The 24,601-nt window shown below is 42.1% G+C and overlaps 1 protein-coding gene across 1 annotated transcript; it reads left to right on the forward strand.

Annotated features, from left to right (window-relative positions):
* Nucleotides 1–190: 190 nt before the first annotated feature.
* gcn1 (GCN1 activator of EIF2AK4) lies at nt 191–24,567 on the forward strand. Its single transcript, XM_068566930.1, has 57 exons — nt 191–216; nt 1,438–1,540; nt 1,636–1,699; nt 1,911–2,042; nt 2,738–2,846; nt 3,000–3,098; nt 4,008–4,142; nt 4,307–4,484; nt 5,216–5,290; nt 5,472–5,600; nt 5,701–5,751; nt 5,844–5,942; nt 6,029–6,202; nt 6,304–6,456; nt 6,566–6,658; nt 6,754–6,829; nt 7,435–7,594; nt 7,749–7,938; nt 8,448–8,572; nt 8,726–8,904; nt 9,015–9,108; nt 9,191–9,304; nt 9,404–9,602; nt 9,680–9,832; nt 10,009–10,193; nt 10,393–10,473; nt 10,775–10,918; nt 11,138–11,262; nt 11,463–11,652; nt 11,771–11,841; nt 12,242–12,407; nt 12,529–12,723; nt 12,847–13,093; nt 13,221–13,342; nt 13,606–13,720; nt 13,920–14,099; nt 14,417–14,637; nt 14,765–14,833; nt 14,922–15,060; nt 15,147–15,343; nt 15,907–16,049; nt 16,146–16,263; nt 16,438–16,653; nt 16,754–16,918; nt 17,516–17,677; nt 17,764–17,856; nt 17,950–18,093; nt 18,177–18,446; nt 18,605–18,718; nt 19,290–19,520; nt 19,636–19,829; nt 20,613–20,727; nt 21,064–21,160; nt 21,447–21,595; nt 21,941–22,051; nt 23,643–23,864; nt 23,971–24,567. The coding sequence occupies exons 1-57, from the start codon at nt 199–201 to the stop codon at nt 24,094–24,096; spliced, it is 8,019 nt and encodes a 2,672-aa protein (XP_068423031.1). The 5' UTR covers nt 191–198; the 3' UTR covers nt 24,097–24,567.
* Nucleotides 24,568–24,601: the final 34 nt, after the last annotated feature.

Raw genomic sequence — 24,601 nt, forward strand, 5'->3', positions numbered from 1 at the left:
AGATATATTAATCCCTTTTATTTTGTTTTATAGGAGTTAATTTAGATTTTTGTTTGTGTTCAATATGCGTTTAATTATTCGCTTAAAGGGAAAATCTTAGAAAAATTGATCACATTGAAGAAGAAAAAAAAAATGTTACGTTGCACTTCTGACCCGGAAGTGACTCCAACAAGTTCTTCCTGCACCGAGACCGGCAAGATGGCAGCGGACACGCAGGTCTGTGTGGCTGTTTTTTAACAGTAGTCTATCCGTTGAAAGAAAGCTATCCGAGTGTGGTAGGAACCAATTTAGCGGAATCTCGACCACTGCTTTATAAACGCGTTGGTGTATTTTGGCACTCTGCGAGGATCTCTGGTGACATTACACAGCTCGCGTGCAGGCTGTTAGCTCCGTGCTACGTAGCCCACAGTGTGAACCACGACGAGAACCAGGCAGGGGAAAGGGTCTGTGGTCTGCCCACAGTGGGACATGACTGCATCTTTATTCGGATTATGTCGTCTTGTAATCCAATGTGTCGAGGTGTTGAACGTACTGTCATTAACTTCAATTGGTCTCGGTTCCTTAAATTGGGCAAACGAGCATAAATCGCGCTCCCATATTTGGTAAATTGTAATTACTCATCTGATTTGTTGTGACTACATACTGACTAGCGTTACATACAATGTGGTCCGTACACAATCCTTTAGTCGACCACGAATTGATTAAAAAAAATATGACTTTCAAAGGTAACTGCCCCCTTTTTTGTCACATAGAAGCTCCACAAAGAAACATTTCCTCTGATCCCACGTAGTCAATTCATTCTTAAAACGACCACTGTATTAGGTACACATATTCAAGCTAATTCAACTCAACTGTTCTGCCATGGAGTTTACTTGTATGGGGCCTATACTGTTCAGTTTTGGTCACAGGCGTTTATGACATTGTTGAAGGAGTCTAAACATGAGAAACTCATCTCAATATAATGTTCAGTGCACCATCACTGCAAACGGTCTCACTAATAAACTTATAATTCAGTTGACACATTCCTGATGAGGTCAACAAAAACTCAACATTATAAATCTGTCACGGTATATTTTTTGGGTAAGGCTGAGTAGCATTAGTTTGTTCAGGTGTACCTAATAAAGTGAACCATTGCAGTTTGATCTTAACATCAAGGTCTCACATATGAATTGACAAACCTGAAACTAGAACAGAGACAATTAAGTAATTTAGTTTATCAACAGAAAATAAACGTGCCTCTTTTCTCCCAATGAGCCAAATTACTCAAAAGTATTTTCCGGGTCCAGACTTTATCATGTAAGAAGCCGCCGCTCCTCCCTGCCCCATGTGATCATCACCTGAATATTTTGTTATTTTGGACTTTAGGTCGGACTGACGTTATCGTACTGCTACCATTTACTTCAAAAGGCTTCATACTAAATGTGATTATTGCTTTAGGTTTCAGACACACTGAAGAAATTTGCTGTAAAAGTGACCACAGCCAGTGTGAAAGAGCGCAAGGAGATATTCGGGGAGCTGAAACGATGTATAAAAGGCAAAGGTGAGGGATTTTTAATTTATTACACTACGCATCAATATATGTGCAATAATCAACACAAATGTGTCTTTAAAAAATACGCTTTTTTTCTTTTTCAGAGTTACCAGAGCCTGCTGTGAAAGGACTATGCAAGCTATTCTGTCTCACGCCACACAGATATCGGTATGTTACAATGTAATGTGGTGTTGATTCCACTTTGTTTATGGCATTTGTGGTGCTGTTGAGTAGTATTTTGCATTTTACAGAGATGCTGTTATTTAGCCTTACCGTCATAATAAAGATGGAATAGACACATAATAATAGAACCACCTGTCCGTATAATGCTATACAGCCCTGTGTCCTTTGTGTTTACGTGGATGTGTGTGATTCTCAGGGATGCTGCATCACGCAGAGAGCTCCTCTCTGTTATTGCCCAGCTGGCTGACAGTCAGCCCGACATCCTGGTGACCAGCCTCCTCCACAGTCTGTTGAACAGCGGAGTCATCAGCAAAAATGGAGAGCCCAGGTACTGCTCGGAAATAACACACAGTGCCGTTTTCAATCGATGGACGTTTTTTGTTGCATCCGTAATAAATTCCTACCTTTTTATCAAGGAAAAGACTGAATGCATCATCTTAGGACTGTCAGCATAAGACCACTTTCATTTTTGTCTGTCTGAGAGACAGAGTGAGCAAGAATAAAATATAAATAATTGAATGATGTGGGTGCACAGTCAGCAGTAACACAAAACTACATTACACTTTGACAAAGTTTGCATTGGAGTTCTGCGATTAATCCAAATCCAAGTAAATCACAATATTGCCTCCTGCGATTTTCAAATCGCAGACGGCGCAATTGTTCAAGGCTAAATGTTGTCAAAGTACCCTTTTTTAATCAAACATTAATGGTATAGATTCCTGCAAAAAATCACATCATAATCATAATTAGTTTTTTATGAAAATTAGTGATTTAAAAATAAAACCTTCTCTCCAGTATTGTATATCATACAATTTATTGCAATGTCAATCAAAACAATAGCAATTAGCCCTAGTTTGTACAGAATTGTATTCAATAAAGTAAACAGCATTAATTAGTGAAATAAGCAGAAACAATATTATAATATGAATAAACAATGTTTCTAGAAACCAATCTTTGTTTACTATTATTGTGGTTGTCATTCTCCTCCTCTTATGACCTATCATGGCCTTATTGTACTTTCAGCAAAAGCACCGGCTCTGCTGCTTTCATCGGCTTGTCCTGGACCTGCCTTTTAGTCTCCAGAGTGTTTTCTTCCCCAGAGAAAAAAGAAGGACCTCTCTGGAAGAAAATGGTCAGTAAAAAAAGTTTTTCTTTTCAAATTAAGATCAAATTGTGTGTGACTCTGAAATAAGTACGTATAGCCAGTCATACAGTTTGACCGGGGTCAAAGTTTTCTTTTGGATGTTGCCGGTTACACCTTGAAGTCTGTTGTCTTCTCTTGTAGGTGGAAATCCAGAGCCTCCTTGTAGCCGAGGTGGTTGGTGGAGCCAAGACCACGGCTCAGAAATCGAGCCTCAAGAATCTCAGTCAACTCTGGAAGAAAGTGAGTATGAAATACAGTGGCAAAAAAACAAATCGCGTTGATTTAACCTGATGAAATGATCAATTTATTTCACTTCATTTAAATCACTAAAATCAGCCAAAATAACCCGCGCCGGTCCAATTGGCTGCGTTGTCATGTTCCAGGTGGACCCAGGTGTCTTTGCTAATCCACCTTTTTGTGGAGCTGAAATGATCTGATGTATAGTTAGCTCCATGTTCTTAACAGTATTGTTTAATCCAGATTCAGAAACAGACATTTTAGTAGTTTGAATTTGTTGGTTTTAAGAATAAAATTACAGGTAAATGTTAAATAATACAAAACAGGTAAATAAAATAAAAAAGTAGCAGGGCTGTTCTGAATATCATTTCGATAGATGTAGACAGAAATCACACTTCATGGATTTTGATTTATATTGAAACAGCAACAAAATGTGCATTAATTACATCAAATATATCACAGCAATAGCCCATAGAAACTTCCTATGTAGGCCTTAACATAAATACAAAATAAATAGCATGCGGTCGATGCCACTATATGAAATAAAGACCTTGCTTTGTTGAGACCATCGATCTCCGCTGTGTTCAGTGCCCTTGACGGCGCTCTACAACACACAGACACATTTCGGACTATGAGTATAACTCATGAGAGTTAATGTTGATCCATATTGAATAATGTTCATTCAGTATTATTCCTTTTTACTTTGGCTTTTTGAGGGATGCAGTTTTAGTAACAATACATCCAAAAAAAAGTTGTTTTATTAACGGTACAAGGCTTTAGAAATATAATAGTATGTGATATTAGACCGAACATACAACCTAAACTTGACCTGTTCAAAACATCTAATAATGCAAATTTGTGAGCTGACGACAACACATGCATGTTGTTGTGACAATGTTTTGTCTTCAACAGAACCCTGGACTGGTCGATCAATACATCGGCACGCTGTTGAGTCTGGACCAGAGCCCCACGACTCTGGCCATGCTGGGGGTGTGTTTAGACTTCTGCACTGCTCAGAAAGACAAAGCGACAATAGAAAAGCACAAAGTGAGTTCTTCTTTCAGCCGTTCTTGATCATTACAGATCCAACATCATTAACAAACTGTCTTTGGAAACTCTGCATTCACATTCTTTCCAGGAGTATATGGACTCTGAGATGAATATATTTTGAGGCTGCTTCAACATATAACTTTGTGTCTGCGTTTTTTCAGAGTGCCGTGCTGGACCTGTACATAAAGTCAGTCCTCATGAGCAAGACAAAACCACAACGTTACATTTTGGACAAAAGTGGCTCCTTCCTGCGTCATGTGTCCCACTCTGAATTCAAGGAGCTGCTCCTTCCTACACTGCAGAAGACGATGCTGCGCAGTCCAGAGAACGCGATGCAGAGTAAGATGCTGTGACTTGATCATTGTAGAGCCCCCGTTGCCTATCCAACCTTAGGTTGCTCCCTTGCCGCTTGCTTCTGACGCGTTTCATTAATGACAACGTCCAGGCGTAACGTCCAGTTTGTTTGTTGATCCGTTGCGTTTATTTGTACAAAACAAAATCGTAACCATGTCAGCACAACCTAGGTGCATGTATTCAAATTAAATAAATCATAAACATTTCCATCTCTGTGTTATCATATCAGTTGTTTTACAGTCAAAAAACTGTCTGCTACTTCAAAAGGAGCCACGGCTGGCCCTAATGCTCCTTCTAATTATGGAGGCTTTGACTCAGTTGAAGTCGGCCTTACGCCACCCAGTGGTGGGAGGTCGAACATAATGAAACACCACAAAATGGCTCTTAGAATGATTATTTCCCATATTTTTATTTTGAAGCATCATTTTGCATTAAAGCAAAACATAGTATTGCCTTGCTTCTTTTCCATGTAAAGCAACCGAATGGCAAAAGACACATGAACACTCTTATTGTAAAAAAAATAGCATCACTACCAGTATCAATAACTTTGATGCAAGATATTTATAGGAGTGTTTTGCATTTTTGTGTTCTTTATTTGTGTAGAGGCCTCTAGTTGTAAAACTTAACGTACAAATCTTGTTGAAAATGTGCCTGTTTGATGTTCTGGCAGCTCCCATGCAGTGGATTAACGAATGAATTGTCTGGTTTCTTTTCAGCCGTGGCCTGCCTGCTGTCGGCTGTAACTCTGGACCTCAGTCAGTATGCCATGGATATTGGAAAGGCCATCGCAAGTAAGGCTTTATTGGATGCTCAGTTGATTTAGTTTTGTATGTGTCTTACAAAACACATCTTTAAAGCAAACTCTCCGCTGTCATGAAGGTATAATTTGTCACAGAACAAATTACTGAAAGACTGGGCAATCAATTTAGCATGAGCATGTGTAGTTAATTACCGGCATGGTCTGTGTTTCAGGTCAGCTGAAGGCTAATAATGCCCAACTGATGGAGGAAGCAGTTCAGGCCATGCAGAACTTGGCCCAGCAGTGCAGCGACCCCTCTGCTGTGCAGGACATTGTCACTCACCTCTTCAAGATCCTCGGAGGTAAACAAATGTTTCACCTTTCAGACTGAAATATTTTCTTAACCGTGTATGATTTTTCTCACCTTCATAATGCTCACCGTCCTAATTATTGTGGTTGCAGGGTCAGAGGGAAAGCTCACAATTGTTGCCCAAAAGATGAGTGTTTGGTCAGGTAAGAAGCCTTGTAAACATTATTAGCTATCCGCAACATATCGATGCAAACTTAATTTTTTTTCCTATCTAAAAATGTTCATCTTGCTTCAGGGATCGCCAGCTGCAGCCATCATGCCGTGTCAGGATCCTCCAGCCAGACTCTCAGCTCTGCAGTCGCTGTGATGTTCATCCCTTCTTTCCAACAAGAAGGTATCTTTGGGTTAGGGTTAGGAATTCTTCAAGAGACTGCAGTGTAATGTTTCTGCCGAGTACTAACTTGTCTTCATTTTACGTAGTTCACGAGGCTACCTTGGTGCACGCGGTGTCTGTGCTCTCCCAGTGGACCGGGCGTCTCACAGTGGAGGTTCCCACCGCTCTGCTGGATTGGTTGAAGAAGGCTTTCACCCTCAAGACCTCCACCTCTCTGGTTCGACACGCCTACCTTCAGGCCATGCTGGGGGCCTTCAGAGGTCAGTCACAGGAGGAACGTTATGCTGTGTGTCGAACATACAGACGTTTGGGTTGAACTACATCCTTTTTCCGGTGCCATCACCTTTTCCCTGGTTTTTAGGTGACACTCTGACCCAAGCCGCAGACCTCGTGCCTTTGCTCCTGCAAACAGTGGAGAAGGCTGCGGCACAGAACTCCCAGCAGGCTCTGCTTGCAGAAGGTGTGGCAGCCTCTGTTCTTTTGAGTCGACTGGCACTACTAGAGACACAGACGGGTGAGGCTGGCATCTCAGAATTTGCTAATTTTGTCCCACTCGTGGAGATTGTTGGAGTATACAGGAATGGTAAAGTAATGAGAATACATTGTTGTATTTGTCTCTGCAGAGGCCAAGTTCTCCAACTTTTGGAATCTGATCTTAGATGAAAAGAAGCCACTTTTAACCACAGAGAAGTTCCTCTCCCAGGCCAGTGAAGAAAGTAAGGCAATATTCAACTTAAGTTGGCAAATAAAAAGCTCATTAGTATTCTGAAATGAAATGGTGACCGGTCTGTCTTTTTCACTCCGTCTTCAGCTCTACTCACAGTACTGCTGCTCTGTGAAAGGCTTTTCCTGGACCATGCTCATAGGCTTAACAACAGCAAATCACAGTGAGTCTGTGTCCTTGATACCATGCAGAGAATGTTTGACCTTAAACATGGACATTTTAATTCTAAATTAACCTTTGAATGCTTCAAATTGATTGTTTCCGACTTTTGAGCCAAACATTTCCATTAACTTCAAAGCATTGTAATGTTCAGAAGTAAAAATGTATTGAAAACAAGGTGCATATAATTTCCAAAATTCACAATATGTTTTTTTGGAACAAAATATTCTGTTTCAATTCATATTTGTTTTAGTTCATCCTCAAAATCAAAACAACATTTTCACTACTCTCCTGCTTGCCACATGCACCTCTATTAACAGGTAGATCCAACAGCAATTCAACTGCACCATAAATATAATTTTATATATCATAATAATGAACAAATGTACGGTGATGTCATAAAATACAACAAACATTCAAAGTGTCATTCTATAAACCTCAATAGAAGCTTCAAGATGTTGCTATAATTGCTTTCTGAAAGGTTTTGCCCAAAGAGTTCTCAAATACTTTTTGTCCAGGAAATATGCAGAGCATAAAATCTATTACAGATTTGTGTCATTTACCTTTTTAATCAGAAGCTGATTTGTCCTGCGTGTAACTCTTCTGTAGGATGTATCAATACGCTACAGTTGCAGTCGTGCTGTCTCGGACCTGGCGTGTGAGGAAGCGTGCTCAACAGACGATCAAGAAGTTGCTCTCCGCTCAGGGTGGATCCAGTCTTGCCCACGGCCTTCTGGGAGAACTCTGCGTGCTCATCAACAAACACAAAGTACAGACTGGTTACTCACCATAGACCTCAAACATAAATCTTTAAGAGTTGGCTGTGGATAATTGAATCAGTCAACTGCTACAACTAAACTGTTTCAATTTTGTGTTATTATTTTTCTTCCTGTTGTTCCTGACTGTGTGATGTAAATTGTCAGGTTTTGCCCCAGGACGTCCTGGTGTCAGAGTCAGGAGAGCTGACTGAGCTTGGTCGCAGCTACTTTCCACCTCGTGTCCTGCTGGACGCGCTGTGTGTAATTTGCTCCTCTGCCAGCCAATGGGGCGACCCGGCCGAAGCAGAGAAGTTGGCCATGGAGGTCCTCATCGTTGCACATCATCCATCCATAGGTATGAGCATGAGTTTCCCTCCAGGATGAATCTACTGCTTGCTGGTTGACCCCACTGAGGTTAAACATTAAATATGTTTTACCCAGGTTTTTGTAGCCTAAACGGCAACTTTTGATATCAACCTGGACCCTATTGTGCATGTGTAAGCGATTGATGTGGCAGGTATTTTTTAAAATTGGTTCTGTATTGAGAGAAAACCATTCAGTCTGTGGTGAAACATGCTACAATGTACTCATACAGGGCAATATTGCATTGTCAATGTACGTCCACTAAAAGTGCTTGTGTTTGCCACTGACACGCTCAGGATCTTATTTCAAGGGTCTGACAACTTTATGGAACGATCACTACAAATAAATAACACATTATTCTCGGGGCGATTTCTGAAATACTTTTCCCCATTAGATACTTAAACATGGGGAAATCAGGTGCAGGTTGGAAAATACCCATTAATAATTTGTTGCGGTGGTGTATTGGTGCTCTGTCATCCGCTCTGTGTCTGTCTCTTTCAGTTGGAGCTCGCGCTGGCCTTTGGCCTGTTCTGCTCCTCTCCATGAACATAAAAGCAAAAGAATTCATAGAAAACAATCTCAAGGCTATTCTGCCACATCTCCTGGAGGTCCACGCTGACACCCAGGTCTGACAATATTAAACACTGTCTGCTGCTTTCACGATCTACACACACACAAACACTAAATTGTACCGATTTCTGTGAATTACCTAAGGTTGGTTGAAAGGATAGATTTTACATGATAGCTGGATGTTCAGTGGTCACGTTTCTTCTCTACAGGCGGTGAAAAATGCGGTCGGTGCTCTCTCTAGCCTCTCCCCGAACAAGCTGTTACCGCGAGTAGTCACTCACGTCATCGAGGGGCTTTCCCAACCCGCTCTACTTCAGGTCACCAGGGAGGAGTATGCCATCATGCTGACACCTGAGGGAGAACTGTATGACAACAGCATCGTCCAAAGGTAACATTCAGCCTCTCCCAACATGGTGATCCAAACAGCAATTGCCTGGACTTTCTGTTTATTTGGCTTTTTTTACTTTCACTATCTTCCTCCTTTACATATTTATATAGTGCCCAGAAAGAAAGCACCAAGAAAGTCAACATGAAGAGAGAGAACAAGGCCTACTCCTACAAGGAACAGATCATTGAACTGGAGTTACAGGAGGTAAAGTCCACTTACCATCATCCATGTATTTCTGCTGGTGTTCATTTCTGGAACACATTTTTACTTCTCTTTGATCTTGCAGGAGCTAAATAAGAAAAAAGGCATCAAGGAGGAATTGCAACTCTCCGTCAAACAGAAGGAAATGATACAAATCCAGCTGGAAAAGGAGGCCGCTATTCGCAAGAGACTTCAAGGGGTATGAACCCAAGTCACCAAAATAAAATGATCTCATACTGACAACTGATATTCTTTATTTCTCCTTATTGATCTGTGGTGTACTTCTTGTTGTCACCAGCTGCGTATGGAGTTGCAGAGCGTGGTCGGTCTGCTGGAAGCCATTCTGATAGAGAGAGCACCTCAGCTCACCAAGGAGCTCCCTGCTGTCCTCCAGGTCCTAATACCCCTGCTACAGTCCCCTCTGGCTGCTCCCTGCATCCAGCAAGTCTTCTTGGACATTGGAGTTTGTCTCATGCCCAAACGCTTCCACCAACTAGGTACATGGCCTGTCTTGGTACTTTATTGTATTGACAGACACAGCATCTTCACTCGCCGTCACTTTTTCCCCTTCTAGCCACGCTTGTGGGACATGTGACTTTACGGTTGCTGAAGCCAGAGTGTGATCTCGACGAGGCCTGGGAACAGGAGGACCTGGACACAGCAGCCCACCGCACCATACTGCTGCTGCACAGTCACACTGTCCCACAGAGGGATGCCAAGACTAGTGGTGAGCGACTCCCAGATCGAGACACGCATGCACACTTTTGTTCTGTCAGTTTCTGAAAACTGTTTTTCATTTGAATGTCACACCAGCAGCCAGTCAGAGTTGTATCAAAGAACCAAGATAAAAAAAGGTGACGATGATGGCATACTAAGTTCTTTGGATTGTTGTCTTCTTTCCAGACGTCACGGCTCCACTGTCTGCTCCAGCTTTCTCCGTCTGCTTCCCTCTCCTCAACACTATGCTCAGGGAGTCCTCAGGCAGCACTGAGGAGACGGAGAATAAGATGACCAGAGCTTTGCAAATCATCCTGGAACACTCGCAGCTCCGGTCCGCCACAGACATGGATGACCTTGCTATAGATGAGGTAGAAACTGACATCTGCATTTCCTTTTGACTATGACCTGCACAGGAACTGAAGACCAAATGTTATCATGCACCCTATTTCCCCCAGAATGATTTACTCCCAGTCATCAACATAGCTGTCTTTTTGGGTTTGCACACATTGTTCACAGCTTGTAAGCACAGCCAGTTATGTGACTAAGTGTTGTCTTTTCTGCTCTCAGAACGGCCCAGAACTGCTTCCACGTGTCAGCATGCTGCTGCTACTGACTAGAGTTATTTCCACAGCTACCCCAAGACTCCAGGTAACTGAGGAATTCACACTTACTTTTTGAAGTTTTGGTTCTCTTCTTAAAGTTTGTGTGTGTGTGTGTATATATATGTGTGTGTGTGTGTGTGTGTGTGTGTGTGTGTGTGTGTGTGTATGTATATATATATATATATATATATATATATATATATATATGTATATATATATATATATATATATATATATATATATATATATATTCATTCATTCATTCATTCTGAAATTGTATTATGATTTTATTGTTTGTATTATGCGAGTGACTGACTTATTGAATGAATTAAATTGCGGTGTTTCAGGTGTTGGCGTCTCAGTGCCTGACAGCGCTGTGTTACAGTGCTGGAGGAGATGAGGGCTGCACCGTGGCAGAGCAGCAAGAGATAGACGTCCTGCTCAGCGCCCTCCTCTCACCCTGCTTCTCTGTCCGGGATGCTGCCCTGAGGGTGAGCTGTGAATCGGTTAATTTTACTTTGGTTGAAGCTGGCCCTATCAATCAGCAGACTGGTGAACTTCAGACAGAAGAAGTCACCATATTTGATGCCGAAGATGAATCTTTAAAAAGTAAAGCGTTTCTATTAACATATACTGGTAACCTTGGTTAAGCAATAATGTAGTGTGTAATCATATTAAACATGCAACTAACACCCAATCTCTCTGTTCAGGGATTGTTGAATATGGAATTCGCTCTGCCGACAGACAGCACGGAGGCCAGTGGGCTGAGTTTGCTGCGCAGGCTTTGGGTTGCCAGGTTTGATGTTGAGGAGGAGGGCCGAGCCTTGGCTGAAAGGTATGTTTTATGAGGTTTCATGCTCCTTTCTGAATGACCATTCTACACTCATAACATATCACAACTCATTTTCTTTTGTCTTTTCAAACTGCATTCTCAAAGTTTAAAAAAAAAATCTTTTTGCATTTCAAAGGAGGTTGTAAAACCATGTTGTAAATTAAACAGTTAAACTAATTGCTTGGTTTGTCACTCCTCCTCAGACTCTGGGAATCTCTGGGTCTGGAGTTGGTCCCTGAGCTCTGCCCAATGCTAATTGGTGACATCACTCACCATGAGGAGGCTGTCCGTTCTGCTGCAGCCGAAGCTCTGTCAAGCGCTGTGTCCCAGTACACAGACCAGTCTGCCGCAGTGTTGGGCCAGCTCACTGAGCTCTACCACCAGAAACTCTATGTGAGACCCTGCACCACAGCCAAACCACATTCGTATTATTCCTGTAGCTCTGACTACAAATACTGGTGGAACCTTGGCTCAAAAGTCTAAAGATCTTTTTTTAATTCATTTTTTAAAGAGACCACCTCCTGTGCTGGATGCCCTGGGAAGAGTCATCTCTGAAGCCCCACCTGACCAATGGGAGGCCAGGTAAACCCTAATGTTTGTTTGCAAGGATAAAATACAGGTTTTTAGCCTTTTATTCTTAAATTGAAGATTAGTGTCCCAGAGTCTGAGACAATCAACCACCTCAATATCCACATTATCATACTATTTCTCAGAGCAGAAATATTTAAAGTTAACAAAAAAAAAAGACAAATCAATTGTTATGACAGAAGAAAGCAGGAACAAGCTCACTACTTTTACGTTTGTAACTTTTAGACCGATTATATCTCAACCCCCAGCCCACATCGTCTGCTTATTAATGTCTTGCCTTAGTGGTTATCTATCAGATGTTATCAGAAAAGCTAATCACATAACAGAGTATTAGAAACCATAACATATTAAATTATTTTTTTTGTGTACCCTTTCTCACGTGCTCTTCTTTTAGGGGTGGCATTGCTCTAGCTCTGAACAAGCTGTCCCAGTACCTGAAAGAATCTCAGGTTACCCCTCTCTTCCTCTTCTTCGTTCCCGATGCTCTGAACGACCGCCACGCTGAGGTGCGCCGCTGCATGCTGGACGCTGCCCTCTCTGCGCTCAACACGCACGGAAAGGTACTTTTGTTTTTCAGTCAACGTTACGCTACACTTCATACAATCACAGATACTTTCTGCTATGTATTGCATGCCCATGTATGTCTTGCACTGTACCTTACGTACCTGTCTTATGTATCAGGACAATGTGATCGCCCTGCTGCCAGTTTTTGAGGAGTTTTTAAAGGACGCCCCTCAGGACGCCAGCTACGACTCTGTCCGTCAGAGTGTGGTCATTCTCATGGGCTCCTTGGCAAAACATCTGGATAAAAATGACCCCAAAGTCAAACCCATCGTGGCCAAGCTCATCACTGCACTCTCTACACCTTCACAGCAGGTAAGCCGATAACCCTGCTTCCCTACTTACTCTGGAATCATTAAAACTCTTGGATGCTTCATCAACAATACAGTCTTTCATAGCTTTAGTTTTCATCATATGTGGTTTGTCATCCCTCTTCAGGTCCAGGAGTCAGTGGCCAGCTGTTTACCTCCTTTAGTCCCTGCCATCAAGGAGGACGCCGCAGGGATTGTAAAGAACCTGCTGCAGCTGCTGCTGGAAAGCGACAAGTACGCAGAGAGGAAGGGGGCAGCGTACGGACTGGCAGGCTTGGTCAAAGGTCTGGGGATCCTGGCACTCAAACAGCAGGAAATCATGGCCACTCTGACCGACGGTATCCAGGACAAGAAAAACTTTAGACGGAGGGAAGGTCAGTGAGGCTTATGCCACCATTGAACTGTTTGGTTTGGTATGAATTTACACACATTGATTCTATTATATATTGTATTATGGATGTGAGACGACATCGTCTTTACAAACTGTTTTTCTCTGTCTAGGAGCGCTGTTTGCCTTTGAGATGCTGTGTAACATGTTGGGGAAGCTGTTTGAGCCGTACGTGGTCCATGTGCTGCCACACCTTCTGCTCTGCTTTGGAGACGGAAACCAGTATGTCAGAGAGGTGAGCAGGCAGACCACATCCCAGAGCCTTGACCTACTTTCATATTTAAATTTCTGCTTAAATATGTCTCTTACATTTTATGAATGAATCCTTAAAGTGTCTTGCATCGAATGATACATTTTTGTTTCCCCATCCTGTGCTTCTGTATATCCACATTTAAAGAGAGCACAGTTGGCGTAACATGTGATCCATCAAACATGCACTTATTCAGGAAACTTTGATAAAATGTGTAGGTTTTAGCCCCCTTCCTCCACTTTTAACAGGCTGCAGATGACTGTGCGAAGGCTGTGATGAGGAACCTGAGCGCCCACGGGGTCAAGCTGGTCCTTCCCTCCCTTCTGGTGGCCCTAGAGGAGGAGTCCTGGAGAACCAAAGCCGGTTAGGAGCCCCTCTCCAGTTTGTGTTGTCATCTGGGAATATTATAAAGTCTTGTCTAGTTGATTACAATTGTGATTATAGCTGTGCATAACTGAGTAATGATTAAAAACATTTTGTTTTCATATATAATGACAGTCACAATCAAATGAGTGGTTCACTCAGACGTCGCTTCTTATGATCACTCCCCTCTTTCCTTCAGGCTCGGTGGAGTTGCTTGGTGCTATGGCTTTCTGTGCACCCAAGCAGCTGTCGTCCTGCCTGCCCAGCATTGTGCCCAAGTTGACCGAGGTGCTGACTGACTCCCATGTGAAGGTGCAGAAGGCCGGCCAGCAAGCCCTCCGCCAGATCGGCTCTGTCATCCGCAACCCGGAAATCTTGGGTAAGTGTCTCAGAGTATGAATCATAATCACGTCCATTTTCAAGTTAAATGTATCATGTGTCTCGTGCACTGAGAGAGCAAAATGAAGTGGCTAAATCTGTGAAGAACTTTGTGCACTGGAAAACTATTTTTACATTCTAGTTAACAACTTAATCGCTAAAAAACAGTAAAAGCTATTTAGTTAGCAGCTCAGATATTGCAGAATTTTTTTTTGTTTAAGCAAAACCAGACTTGAAAAGTTATAAAATGTACTTTTGTTTACCACTGATGCTTAGTAAGCTAAGGTTTTAATACCAGAGTCATTGATCCTCTCTTAGCCATTACTCCAATCCTGCTGGACGCTCTTACTGAACCGTCCAAGAGGACCCAGACCTGCCTGCAGACGCTGCTGGACACCAAGTTTGTCCACTTCATCGACGCCCCCTCCCTGGCTCTCATCATGCCCATCGTCCAGAGAGCCTTTCAGGATCGCTCCACTGACACCCGCAAGATGGCCGCTCAGATCATTGGCAACATGTACTCCCTCACTGACCAAAAGGTACACAGCATCTTCTAATCATTACACTGAGCTAAATAACTAAATAAAATGTTTATTTGACCTTCAAACGTTTGTATTCAGAGGAATTGTATTTGTGTTATGGTGTGATACGTGTTGTCGTTTACAGGATCTGTCACCATACCTGCCTAGTGTTATTCCTGGATTGAAAGCCTCCCTGTTGGACCCGGTGCCTGAGGTGTGTTTAGTTAGAAACAGTGACAGAAATATATGCTCTGCATGTGATAAGTTGAAGCTATAACTGCTTGTCGTCTTCTCCTCTCCAGGTACGTACGGTCTCAGCCAAAGCCCTGGGTGCCATGGTGAAGGGGATGGGTGAATCCTGCTTTGATGACCTGCTGCCGTGGCTCATGGAGACACTGGCCTCTGAACAGAGCTCTGTAGATCGCTCTGGAGCCGCACAAGGTCGGTTCTTCTACACTCTTGTCTCTGGGTTGTTCCTGATTTGTTCTTAATGACTAACTGAGTGATTTGTGTGTGGGTGTCTTCAGGTCTGGCTGAGGTGATGGCTGGACTTGGAGTGGAGAAGCTGGACAAGCTGATGCCAGATGTGGTGCAAACTGCCAGCAAGGTAGACATCGCTTCCCACGTCAGAGACGGCTACATCATGATGTTCATCTATCTGCCCCTCACCTTTGGAGACAGGTTCACCCCCTACATTGGGCCCATCATCCCCTGCATTCTCAAGGTATTTCTATGACCACAACTTTTTTTTCTTCAAAATTGAATCAAATTTCACTCCTTTTACTGTGGCCGATGATTTTCCTGTGATTTTTAAAATTACTACCACCTGGGAATGTTCTTGTACTTTTCTCAGGATCCCCAAGCAGAATAATACGTTATCTGCTTGTGAGATTAAGTCGCCTGCAAATTTTTAATTTAAAGATAATGTATATATATATATATATATATATATATATATATATATGCGCCACACCGCTGAGCTGAAAATCAAAATTTAGTTATTTAAGTGCTGCAGGTGAAAAGTTGATCCAGTTCTATTACAGCAACTTAAGGTGGGATCATATCTATTGTGTAAATCATTAAAGGTTTAGGAGAAAAGCATCTTTCTTTCAGTACATGATCTTCAGACCACACACACACACACACACGCTGACACATACTAAAAATATTAGGGCCAGTGTGTATTTTTTTTTATTACCTTTTTTAAATAGGTTTTTGCAAAAAATCCAGGAATCTCAATTCCGGGTGTTCAGCCTTTGCTCTTACACTACCTGTGTTGTCCGCCAGGCTCTGGCTGATGAGAATGAATACGTGAGAGACACGGCACTGCGAGCCGGCCAGCGAATCATCAGCATGTATGCTGAGACCGCCATTGCTCTGCTGCTCCCTGAGCTGGAGCAGGGCCTGTTTGATGACCTGTGGAGAATCAGGTCGGTTTTAAAAACGCCGCAACACATCAGTGACTGAATAAATGCCACTTTTATATTGACGGGTTGTGCCTTCCATCTCCTCGTTGGTTTTTGCAGGTTCAGCTCTGTGCAGCTGCTTGGAGATCTGTTGTTCCATATCTCTGGAGTGACAGGAAAGATGACCACGGAGACCGCTTGTGAGGACGACAACTTTGGAACAGCTGCTTCTAATAAAGTATGAATACATTTACTTTCTACAAAAATTACAAATAATTCCTCTATAGATCCAGTGAGTTCATGAAAGGAAGTTGGCTCCTTGTTATATATTTACTTGCCCACCCAGCAATGTGGTCTGTTTTTATCGATTGATGTGTAAAGATTTGCTGACCTTTGAACTTATCTTTCTCAGGCTATCATTGGAGCTCTTGGTGGCGAGCGGCGTAATCGTGTCCTCTCTGGCCTCTATATGGGCCGTTCAGACACTCAGCTGGTGGTTCGACAGGCTTCCCTCCACGTGTGGAAGATCGTGGTCTCCAACACCCCCAGGACTCTTCGAGAGATCCTCCCAACACTCTTCACTCTGCTTCTGGGCTTCTTGGCCTCCACTTGGTCTGATAAGAGAACGGTACTACTTCTTTGAACTTTGCAAACACATCGTTTTTATATTTCCTTATTTATACCTTCAAAGAGCCTTTTACTGACCCCGTGTGTTGTTGTGGTTTTAGATTGCTGCTCGAACGCTGGGAGATCTGGTGAGGAAACTGGGGGAGAAGATTCTCCCTGAAATCATTCCCATCCTGGAGGAAGGACTGCGTTCTGACAAGAGTGACGAGAGGCAGGGAGTCTGCATCGGCCTCAGTGAGATCATGAAGTCCACCAGCAAAGATGCGGTGAGTCACGCATCCGCTGTGACACACAATGATTGGGATATAGGTTATAGTTGCCGTCACTTTCTTTTTGTTCTATTGATTAGTTTATTTTTTAATTATTTAATCCAACCAAATACATTAGAATTTTAAAAAAATATACTATGTACTGATCTTTACAAGGTCTCAAAAGTGAAGCAAAGCATAAGAATAGCTTGTCGATCCTGTCACATCAGATGTCCAGATCAGTTTTATAGATGTTATTTATTCACACTCAAAGTATTGAATATAAAGCAGTACATTTAAGTACAAATGTCTTTTAGTTTTTGCATATTAATAGATATATCCTGATTTTCAGTGATTATATACCGTCAATAAACTAAAAATGCCGAAAGAAATCATCTGTTAACAAAATATATGATTAGCGTTTTTTATCAATTTATTTCCATTGGCATCAAAGTGAATTTTTTTTTTTTCAGTTAGGAAATTAAATAGAAAAAGTGATAGAAAAAAAACATAGGACAACCATTGTCTTAATGTCTTTAAACGTAGCTTATACCAGCAGTCTAAGAATTTCAGTAGACATAAAGCGCTGTTAACCTGATGGTGTTTGTACTGTAGGTGCTCGTCTTCTCTGAGTCACTGGTCCCCACAGTGAGGAAGGCGCTCTGTGACCCTCTGGAGGAAGTCCGAGAGGCTGCAGCCAAAACCTTTGAGCAGCTTCATGCAACCATCGGTCACCAGGCGCTGGATGACATCCTGCCTACTCTGCTCAAACAGCTGGTGAGGGAGCGAGGAGGACGCAAACGTAACACTGATAGCATTCAAATGTTGTCAGTCTGGCTTTTAAAACAAACATTTTTTCCCAGGACGACGAGGACACGGCTGAGTTTGCTTTGGATGGCCTGAAGCAAGTCATGGCCGTGAAGAGTCGCTCTGTGCTGCCTTACTTGGTTCCAAAGGTAAAGTCTGACAGTCAAAGTTTACTCTATTATATATTATTATTGAGTCTGGCTGTATCTGACTATGGCGGTTGTTCCCTCCGGCCGTACCAGCTGACTGCTAAACCTGTGAACACCCGTGTGCTGGCCTTCCTGTCCGCTGTGGCTGGAGACGCTCTCACTCGCCACCTCGGGGTCATCCTGCCCGCCCTTCTCTCCTCCCTCAAGGGAAAGTTGGGAACAGAAGAAGAAGCGCAGGTAATGCTGGCATTCACGAGCTATTATATCTAATGTGTTTGAGCCTTTTGTTGTTTACTCACAATGTGTTATTTTTGCTTCAGGAGTTGTGCAACTGTCAAACAGTGATCCTCTCGGTAGAGGATGAAGTGGGCCAGCGGATCATCATAGACGACCTGCTGGAGGCCACACGTGGCTCTGACCCCGGCATCAGACAGGCTGCCGTCACCATCCTCAACGCCTACTTTGCCCGTACCCGCCTGGACTACAGTAACCATACTCGCAACTTGCTGTCAGGCCTCATCCGCCTTCTCAATGACTCTAACACAGATGTCCTGACTCAGAGCTGGGACACCATCAACTCCATCACCAAGGTGTGTTGATCTTTGTTCATTGTAATGGCATTGATGTAAAGACAATTTTCATAGTTCTGCACACAGTATGGTAAAAAGACAGTACAGATCAGTACTTTGATTATGTGTTAATCAATAGGTAAATGTGAGTGCCAAAGTGTTTGTTTTTACTTGTATAGAAACTGGACGCAAGCAGCCAGCTGGCTATGATTGATGATCTGCATCGTGACATCAAATCAGTAGCTGCAGACGTTAAGGGCCAGCACCTGCCTGGTTTCTGTCTGCCCAAGAAGGTAAGAAGGCTCCTCCTGACACAGAAAGCGCTGGGATTTTATTCCAGCGCGATGATTTGGTTCTTACATTTCTAGCTCTCTTGTTTTTGATAAAGGTCTTTTTTATAGGGAACTTTTCATTATATCGCAGTTCCAAATAAGTACATTACAAAAAAAAAAAAACTTAACCAAGCTTTTTCATTTGTCTTTTGTTTGATACTGGTGCCTCTGTTTAGGACTGCAAACACCTTTATAACAGATTTCCACCTTAACTATTAAATTAAATATTCAGGGGCCATGGTATAAGCCTGGTTAATAACACACTAACAATAATATGTGATAATCAATTGATTGTTTAGATGCTAAATTACAAATTCAGAGCACATCTATGATTGAGGAATTGCTTCCACACAGCTCTCAACATGGCGACAGCTATCAGCTAACGGTGTAATCAACTGCAACTGTGTTGAAAAAGCTAACTGTTTACAGAGCAAATAGTTGTTTGCTGTTATAGTAATGCTTATTCAGTAGGCAGAGAAATCAGTAAAAAGAATAATTGTTGCACTTCATGTTATTGTCTTTGTTTCCACAGGGTGTGACCTGCATCTTGCCTGTCCTGAGAGAAGGTGTCCTCACTGGTACCCCTGAGCAGAAAGAAGAGGCAGCGAAAGCATTAGGAGGGATCATCAAACTGACCTCCCCTGAGGCACTGCGCCCCTCTGTCATCAACATCACTGGCCCGCTCATTCGTATCCTGGGAGACCGCTTTGCCTGGACGGTGAAGACCGCTCTGCTGGAGACTCTCACCCTGCTGTTGGCAAAGGTCTGTAGCAGCATCTAAAATGTAAATCGGCAAATACTTTTCAAGAGACCGTTATCAGTCCGGTGGCTAAGTCGCAGTGTTTGGCTCTGACTTCTGGACTCTATTCCTCCTCCAGGTGGGCATTGCCCTGAAGCCCTTCCTGCCTCAGCTGCAAACTACCTTCCTCAAGGCCCTGCAGGACTCGAGCCGTGGGGTGAGGCTGAAGGCTGCTGAGGCTCTGGGCCAACTGGTTTCCATCCACACCAAGGTGGACCCGCTCTTCACTGAGCAGCTCGCTGCCATCCGCAACGCTGAGGACTCAGGAGTCAGGTGAGCACTCATACAGCAGACTAGTGGCGAAATCTGAAAGTGAGAGGAGACTTTAATCGGGTAGCTCTGTCAACTGTTGTGCTTTATTTTTAGAACCTCTATTTTAAGAATTTCAATATATCTGTTTTAAAACATGTGTAGTCTGTCTTCGTAGTATACCCAAGGCACCGTTTCGATTGTATCTGATTGTAATGATGTATAATTTTACCTCTGCAAATTAAGTGAAACTTTCCTTAAAGGGAAAGAAAAAAACTGTTTTGTTAAATTCCTCACAACTCACGCAGCCGTAACCTGTGACGAGCGGTTGCGACCAGACTCTACTCTGGTCACAAGAACAGAAACAGTGGTGTCACTGTTTCACCTAACTGTAAAAAGTAGCTGCAGATATAAACAGCATTAAGATCAGTGAAACTGTGGATGATAAGCGAAGACAAAGAAGCACCTCAGAGAGAAGCAGACCCATACATAGCTTGTCCACTAGAGAGCACTGACAATTTAATCAATTGTCCCACTCATATATAAACACATATATTTTGTCACTCTTCTTCAATAACCAAAGTGAGTGTGAGAGATTATATCTATACATAGTATGTTACAAACTGGTTTGGCATTTAATTCAGCCAGGCCTATTCACCAAAGTAATTATAGTCACTTATAGGAAGTCAATAAAATCAAATGGACTTTGGATGGTTCAGGTTTAGAGATCAAGTTTTTTCAATATTATTTTGTTAAAGCTTGTTCTCATGCTTGCTCAATGCGTTGTGCTCTTTACCTCTCTCACAGGGAGACGATGCTGCAAGCCTTGAGGTTTGTCATCCAGGGGGCCGGATCGAAGGTGGACCCAACAATCCGCAAGAACATCACCACCACATTGCTGGGCATGCTGGGACATGATGAGGTATGACAGGAGGAACAGATGCGGAGAAAACTTTTATCTGTGGCAACACGCCCGTTTTCTGCACCCTGAGGCCTGTAAAAGCTGCTGAATTCATTAAGTAATTACATATGAAAAACAAAGTATAAAAGTAATAAGCAAAGTATAAAAGTAATGAGCACTTAGAAAGGATTTGACAGACAGTTGATCTTTTGGTGTAGTTTCTTTCTGTGATCACACTAGAAAACGGAAGTCAGACAGAGAGGATGTGGTTTTCTAAAAATGTGGTTTTGAGCGTCTGTGTCAGACTGACAATAAACGACACTCTGTATGTGTGTGTGCTTGTTCGTGTGCACGTAGGATGCAACACGTATGGCGTCAGCCGGTTGTGTTGGTGAGCTGTGTGCCTTCCTGTCAGAAGAGGAGCTGAAGAGTGTGCTACTTCAGCACGTCTTGGGTTGGTATTTCTATGCCAAGTTATGGTCACGTCACGTATCACATTATGTGTATAATGTTGGGCTTTGTATTCAAATTAGCCTCTAATTGCTGTTTATTACAACAATTAACTTGGTGTACAAACCGTATTAATAATAGTAATTTAGTAAATGTGTGTTTTGCTTTGTGTAAGCACAAATAGTATTTTTCATGTGCCTTTGTTATAAATGTTTACAGTACGATTTTTGTATTTGTTTCATAAAAGTTTGACTTTGGCATGAGCTAATGGATGTCGTTCCTCCCTTTAGCGGATGTGTCTGGTGTTGATTGGATGGTGCGTCATGGTCGTAGCTTGGCCATGGCCATAGCTATCAAGTGTGCTCCTGAGAAGCTGTGTGCGAAGGAATACTGTGATACAGTGACGGAGACCGTTTTGACCAACGCCACTGCTGATAGGGTGAGAAGAAAGTTTGCGTGACACCCTGTTCTTTAACATCTGTGAGAAATATGTAGCTAGAGTGGTGTCAATCACATTCAGAAAACCAGTGCTTCAAATTGTTGATTATTACTCTATTCAATATAAAATCCAATGAATATTTCCATTTACAAAATCAATAGTATATTAACAATTGCCCCCTGATTTTGTTTTATAAAATACAGGGTCAACTGTATAAAGCGTACAGTCAGTATATAACATTATTAGAATGGCTAACAGTCCTGTGTCCTCTACTGTTACATTGTACGTCCATTCCTGTTGCCCTCAAGTGTGTCAGTACAGACTGTGACTCTGCTCTATTCCTAGATTCCCATTGCCACCAGTGGGATCAGAGCGATGGGATACCTGATGAGGCATCATCTCAGAACAGAGGGAACCAATAGTGTTTCCCAGCGCTTCATAACACAGCTTGTCAAGGTAAAGCAGGAACTGTTTCATTCAACAGGCTATTTACTTCCCTTTTCAGTATTTGTACAAGTAAGGAAGTTCTTTACTCTATTAGTTCTGGCTTTATGCAAATGATAAAGTGTATAAACACATTTCAAATGTATTTGCTTGGTGCTTAATTTTCTAGAAATGTTTATTGCTTTTTATGGTCACAGGTGATCTGGTGCCTTCCCCGCACACGTTCTCTTGTTGGGAGATAACTAAATGAGTTGCACTAACAATTATTTTTTTAGTGATTGCAATCTGAAATGTGTTGCTATTGGTGACAAACCAACGCATCATTTTTACCTGACTGCAGTTCTCTTCAGGTACTTGAAGTGTTTTTCTTTCTGCCTACTGTTTTGGTATTTGGACCCACATTTTACTGTTCTTATGTAGTTTCATTGCTCCTCTTGGTGTCGCTTTTAGCTGTTTTCAGCGGGAAAAGGTTCAGTCAGACAGTTGGCAACTAGCTGATGAACATATGGGGCAATTTAACATCTAAAAATCCAGATAATTCTGAGAAGCTGGTGTCACAATTTTGCCTCAAAGAGCTTTGATCTGTTCAGCATAATAATAAAAAAAATAACCTCAGGAGGAATTACAGAGGTAGGATCCGTCTCCCAGGACCGACAGACATGCACTGGATGTCACGTGTTCAGAGCAAAAAGGAGAGTAAATAATGTAATTAATCAGGTTGCTAGAAACACGATTACCACAAAAGTCTAAATGGGGTGATAACCAAGTCTCCAGTAAGAGCATCTGGCTTTGAAACTAATTTTACGTAGTGGCCAAACAGTGGAATTACAACTTTCTGGTCCAACACATAAATCACTTCATCATTTGTTTTGGAGGTAAATTAAACTACCAGTCCAAATACATAAAGACTTGTTAATCTTAAACACCTAATATTTGCTAAATCATTAAGTCCTCATTCAGGGTTATGTTCCTTCCTCTGTTCATGTGAATGAGCAGCTTTTAAGGACAACGCTAACGCGCTTGCTCTCTTGGCCTAGCGATGCAGAAGATCCGGGGAATTTTACCCTGGGCAGCTGATTTTATTTTTTAACTTTCTTACGGAGTTAAGCTGCGAAAAGGCGAATGACGCAAATATACCACATAAAGTCGAGTCAAAAAAGCGTTGCAAAAATAAAAATAAGCGTTTGGTGTGAATGCGGCATTAGGGAGAAACGGTTGTTAATTTGTTGCTTGATGTTACTTTATTACCAGGGTAGTATTGGTACCATGTTATTAGCATGAAGTAATGTTAGGTCAGCAGCAGCTGGAGAAGTATATAATACATTAATTGATGTTTGTTAAACAGCTGCCAAAGACATTTGCTGAAGCTATTTCGTTTTATTTTTTAAACTCCAATAACTTGTGTGAAAAGCTGTCATAAATGATTATTTCTCAAAGCGTTCAGTCCTACAATTAAATTGCATTCTGAAAGCTGATATCAGAAGATCTCTAATACCAAATAGCTGTAAAATAAATACACGTAGCAACAACTGAGTATATGTAAAAAGATGAATACTGTAACAAGTACCTGCTTCAACCGTCTATCGTCTGTGTTCCCATGCAGTGTCTTCAGAATCAGTCCAGTGACATCAGACTGGTGTCGGAGCGGGTGCTGTGGTGGGTGTTCAAAGAACCGGAAACACCCTCCATGGAGGCCAATCTCATCAAGCCGCTGCTGAAGAGTCTGCTGGACAACACCAAGGACAAGAACACCACCGTGAGAGCACAGAGCGAACACACCATCGTCAACCTGCTACGACTCAGACTGGGAGAGGAAACCATGCAGGTCAGACTACAGATTGTTTACTATCATTTACAGATGGAGATTTAATGTATAAAGGAAATGTTTTTTCTTTCTAATTTATAATTTTTGTTCTCTTTCTGCATTTCAGAGTATTACTGCCATTCTGGACTCCGCAAGTAACGACCTACTGTCAGAGTGTCACCGTCGATCCTTGAAGAAAATTGCCAGCCTGCCAGACTCCAATGAAGAGATAGACGACACCATCCTAACGTGATGGAGCAGGACCGATCTGTGAAACGATCTCTGCTCTGCAGATCCCCACTGTACAACCCAACACACTCACCACACATGCCCATGTTGCCTTTCATAAAGCAAGGCTGAGATGGCTAGTGTTTTCCCCAAAAAATCTTCTTTTTTTTCTTTTCTCTTGTCATTGCGGCCTTTACGCCCAGTTTATAACTTTTTTTTTAATTTTATCTAACAATGTGCAGATTATTCTCCTGTACTGAACTACATTAGGAAGACACAATGCCAATTCTTTTGATGCTTAAATGTTTTCCTACTTATTTTACCAAAATTATTTCAAGCATTTAAGATGCTGCTGTAATGAAACAACACCCCCGTCTTTAACTTTTATTTGGACTTTGTGTGTGAGAGTTGTTTGTGGGGGGAAGCGACCTCTTATAAGAATAAAAAACATTCTTATGTCAATGATAACGGTTGTAAAAAAAGCAATTCAAAATAAAAAAAAGACTATTTTATCGTGTCATGTGTGTGAA

The sequence above is a fragment of the Clinocottus analis genome, unplaced genomic scaffold (genome assembly GCF_023055335.1).
Source record: "Clinocottus analis isolate CAN_PGR_092001 unplaced genomic scaffold, fCliAna1.0.p SCAF_7, whole genome shotgun sequence".
Taxonomy (NCBI): domain Eukaryota; kingdom Metazoa; phylum Chordata; class Actinopteri; order Perciformes; family Cottidae; genus Clinocottus; species Clinocottus analis.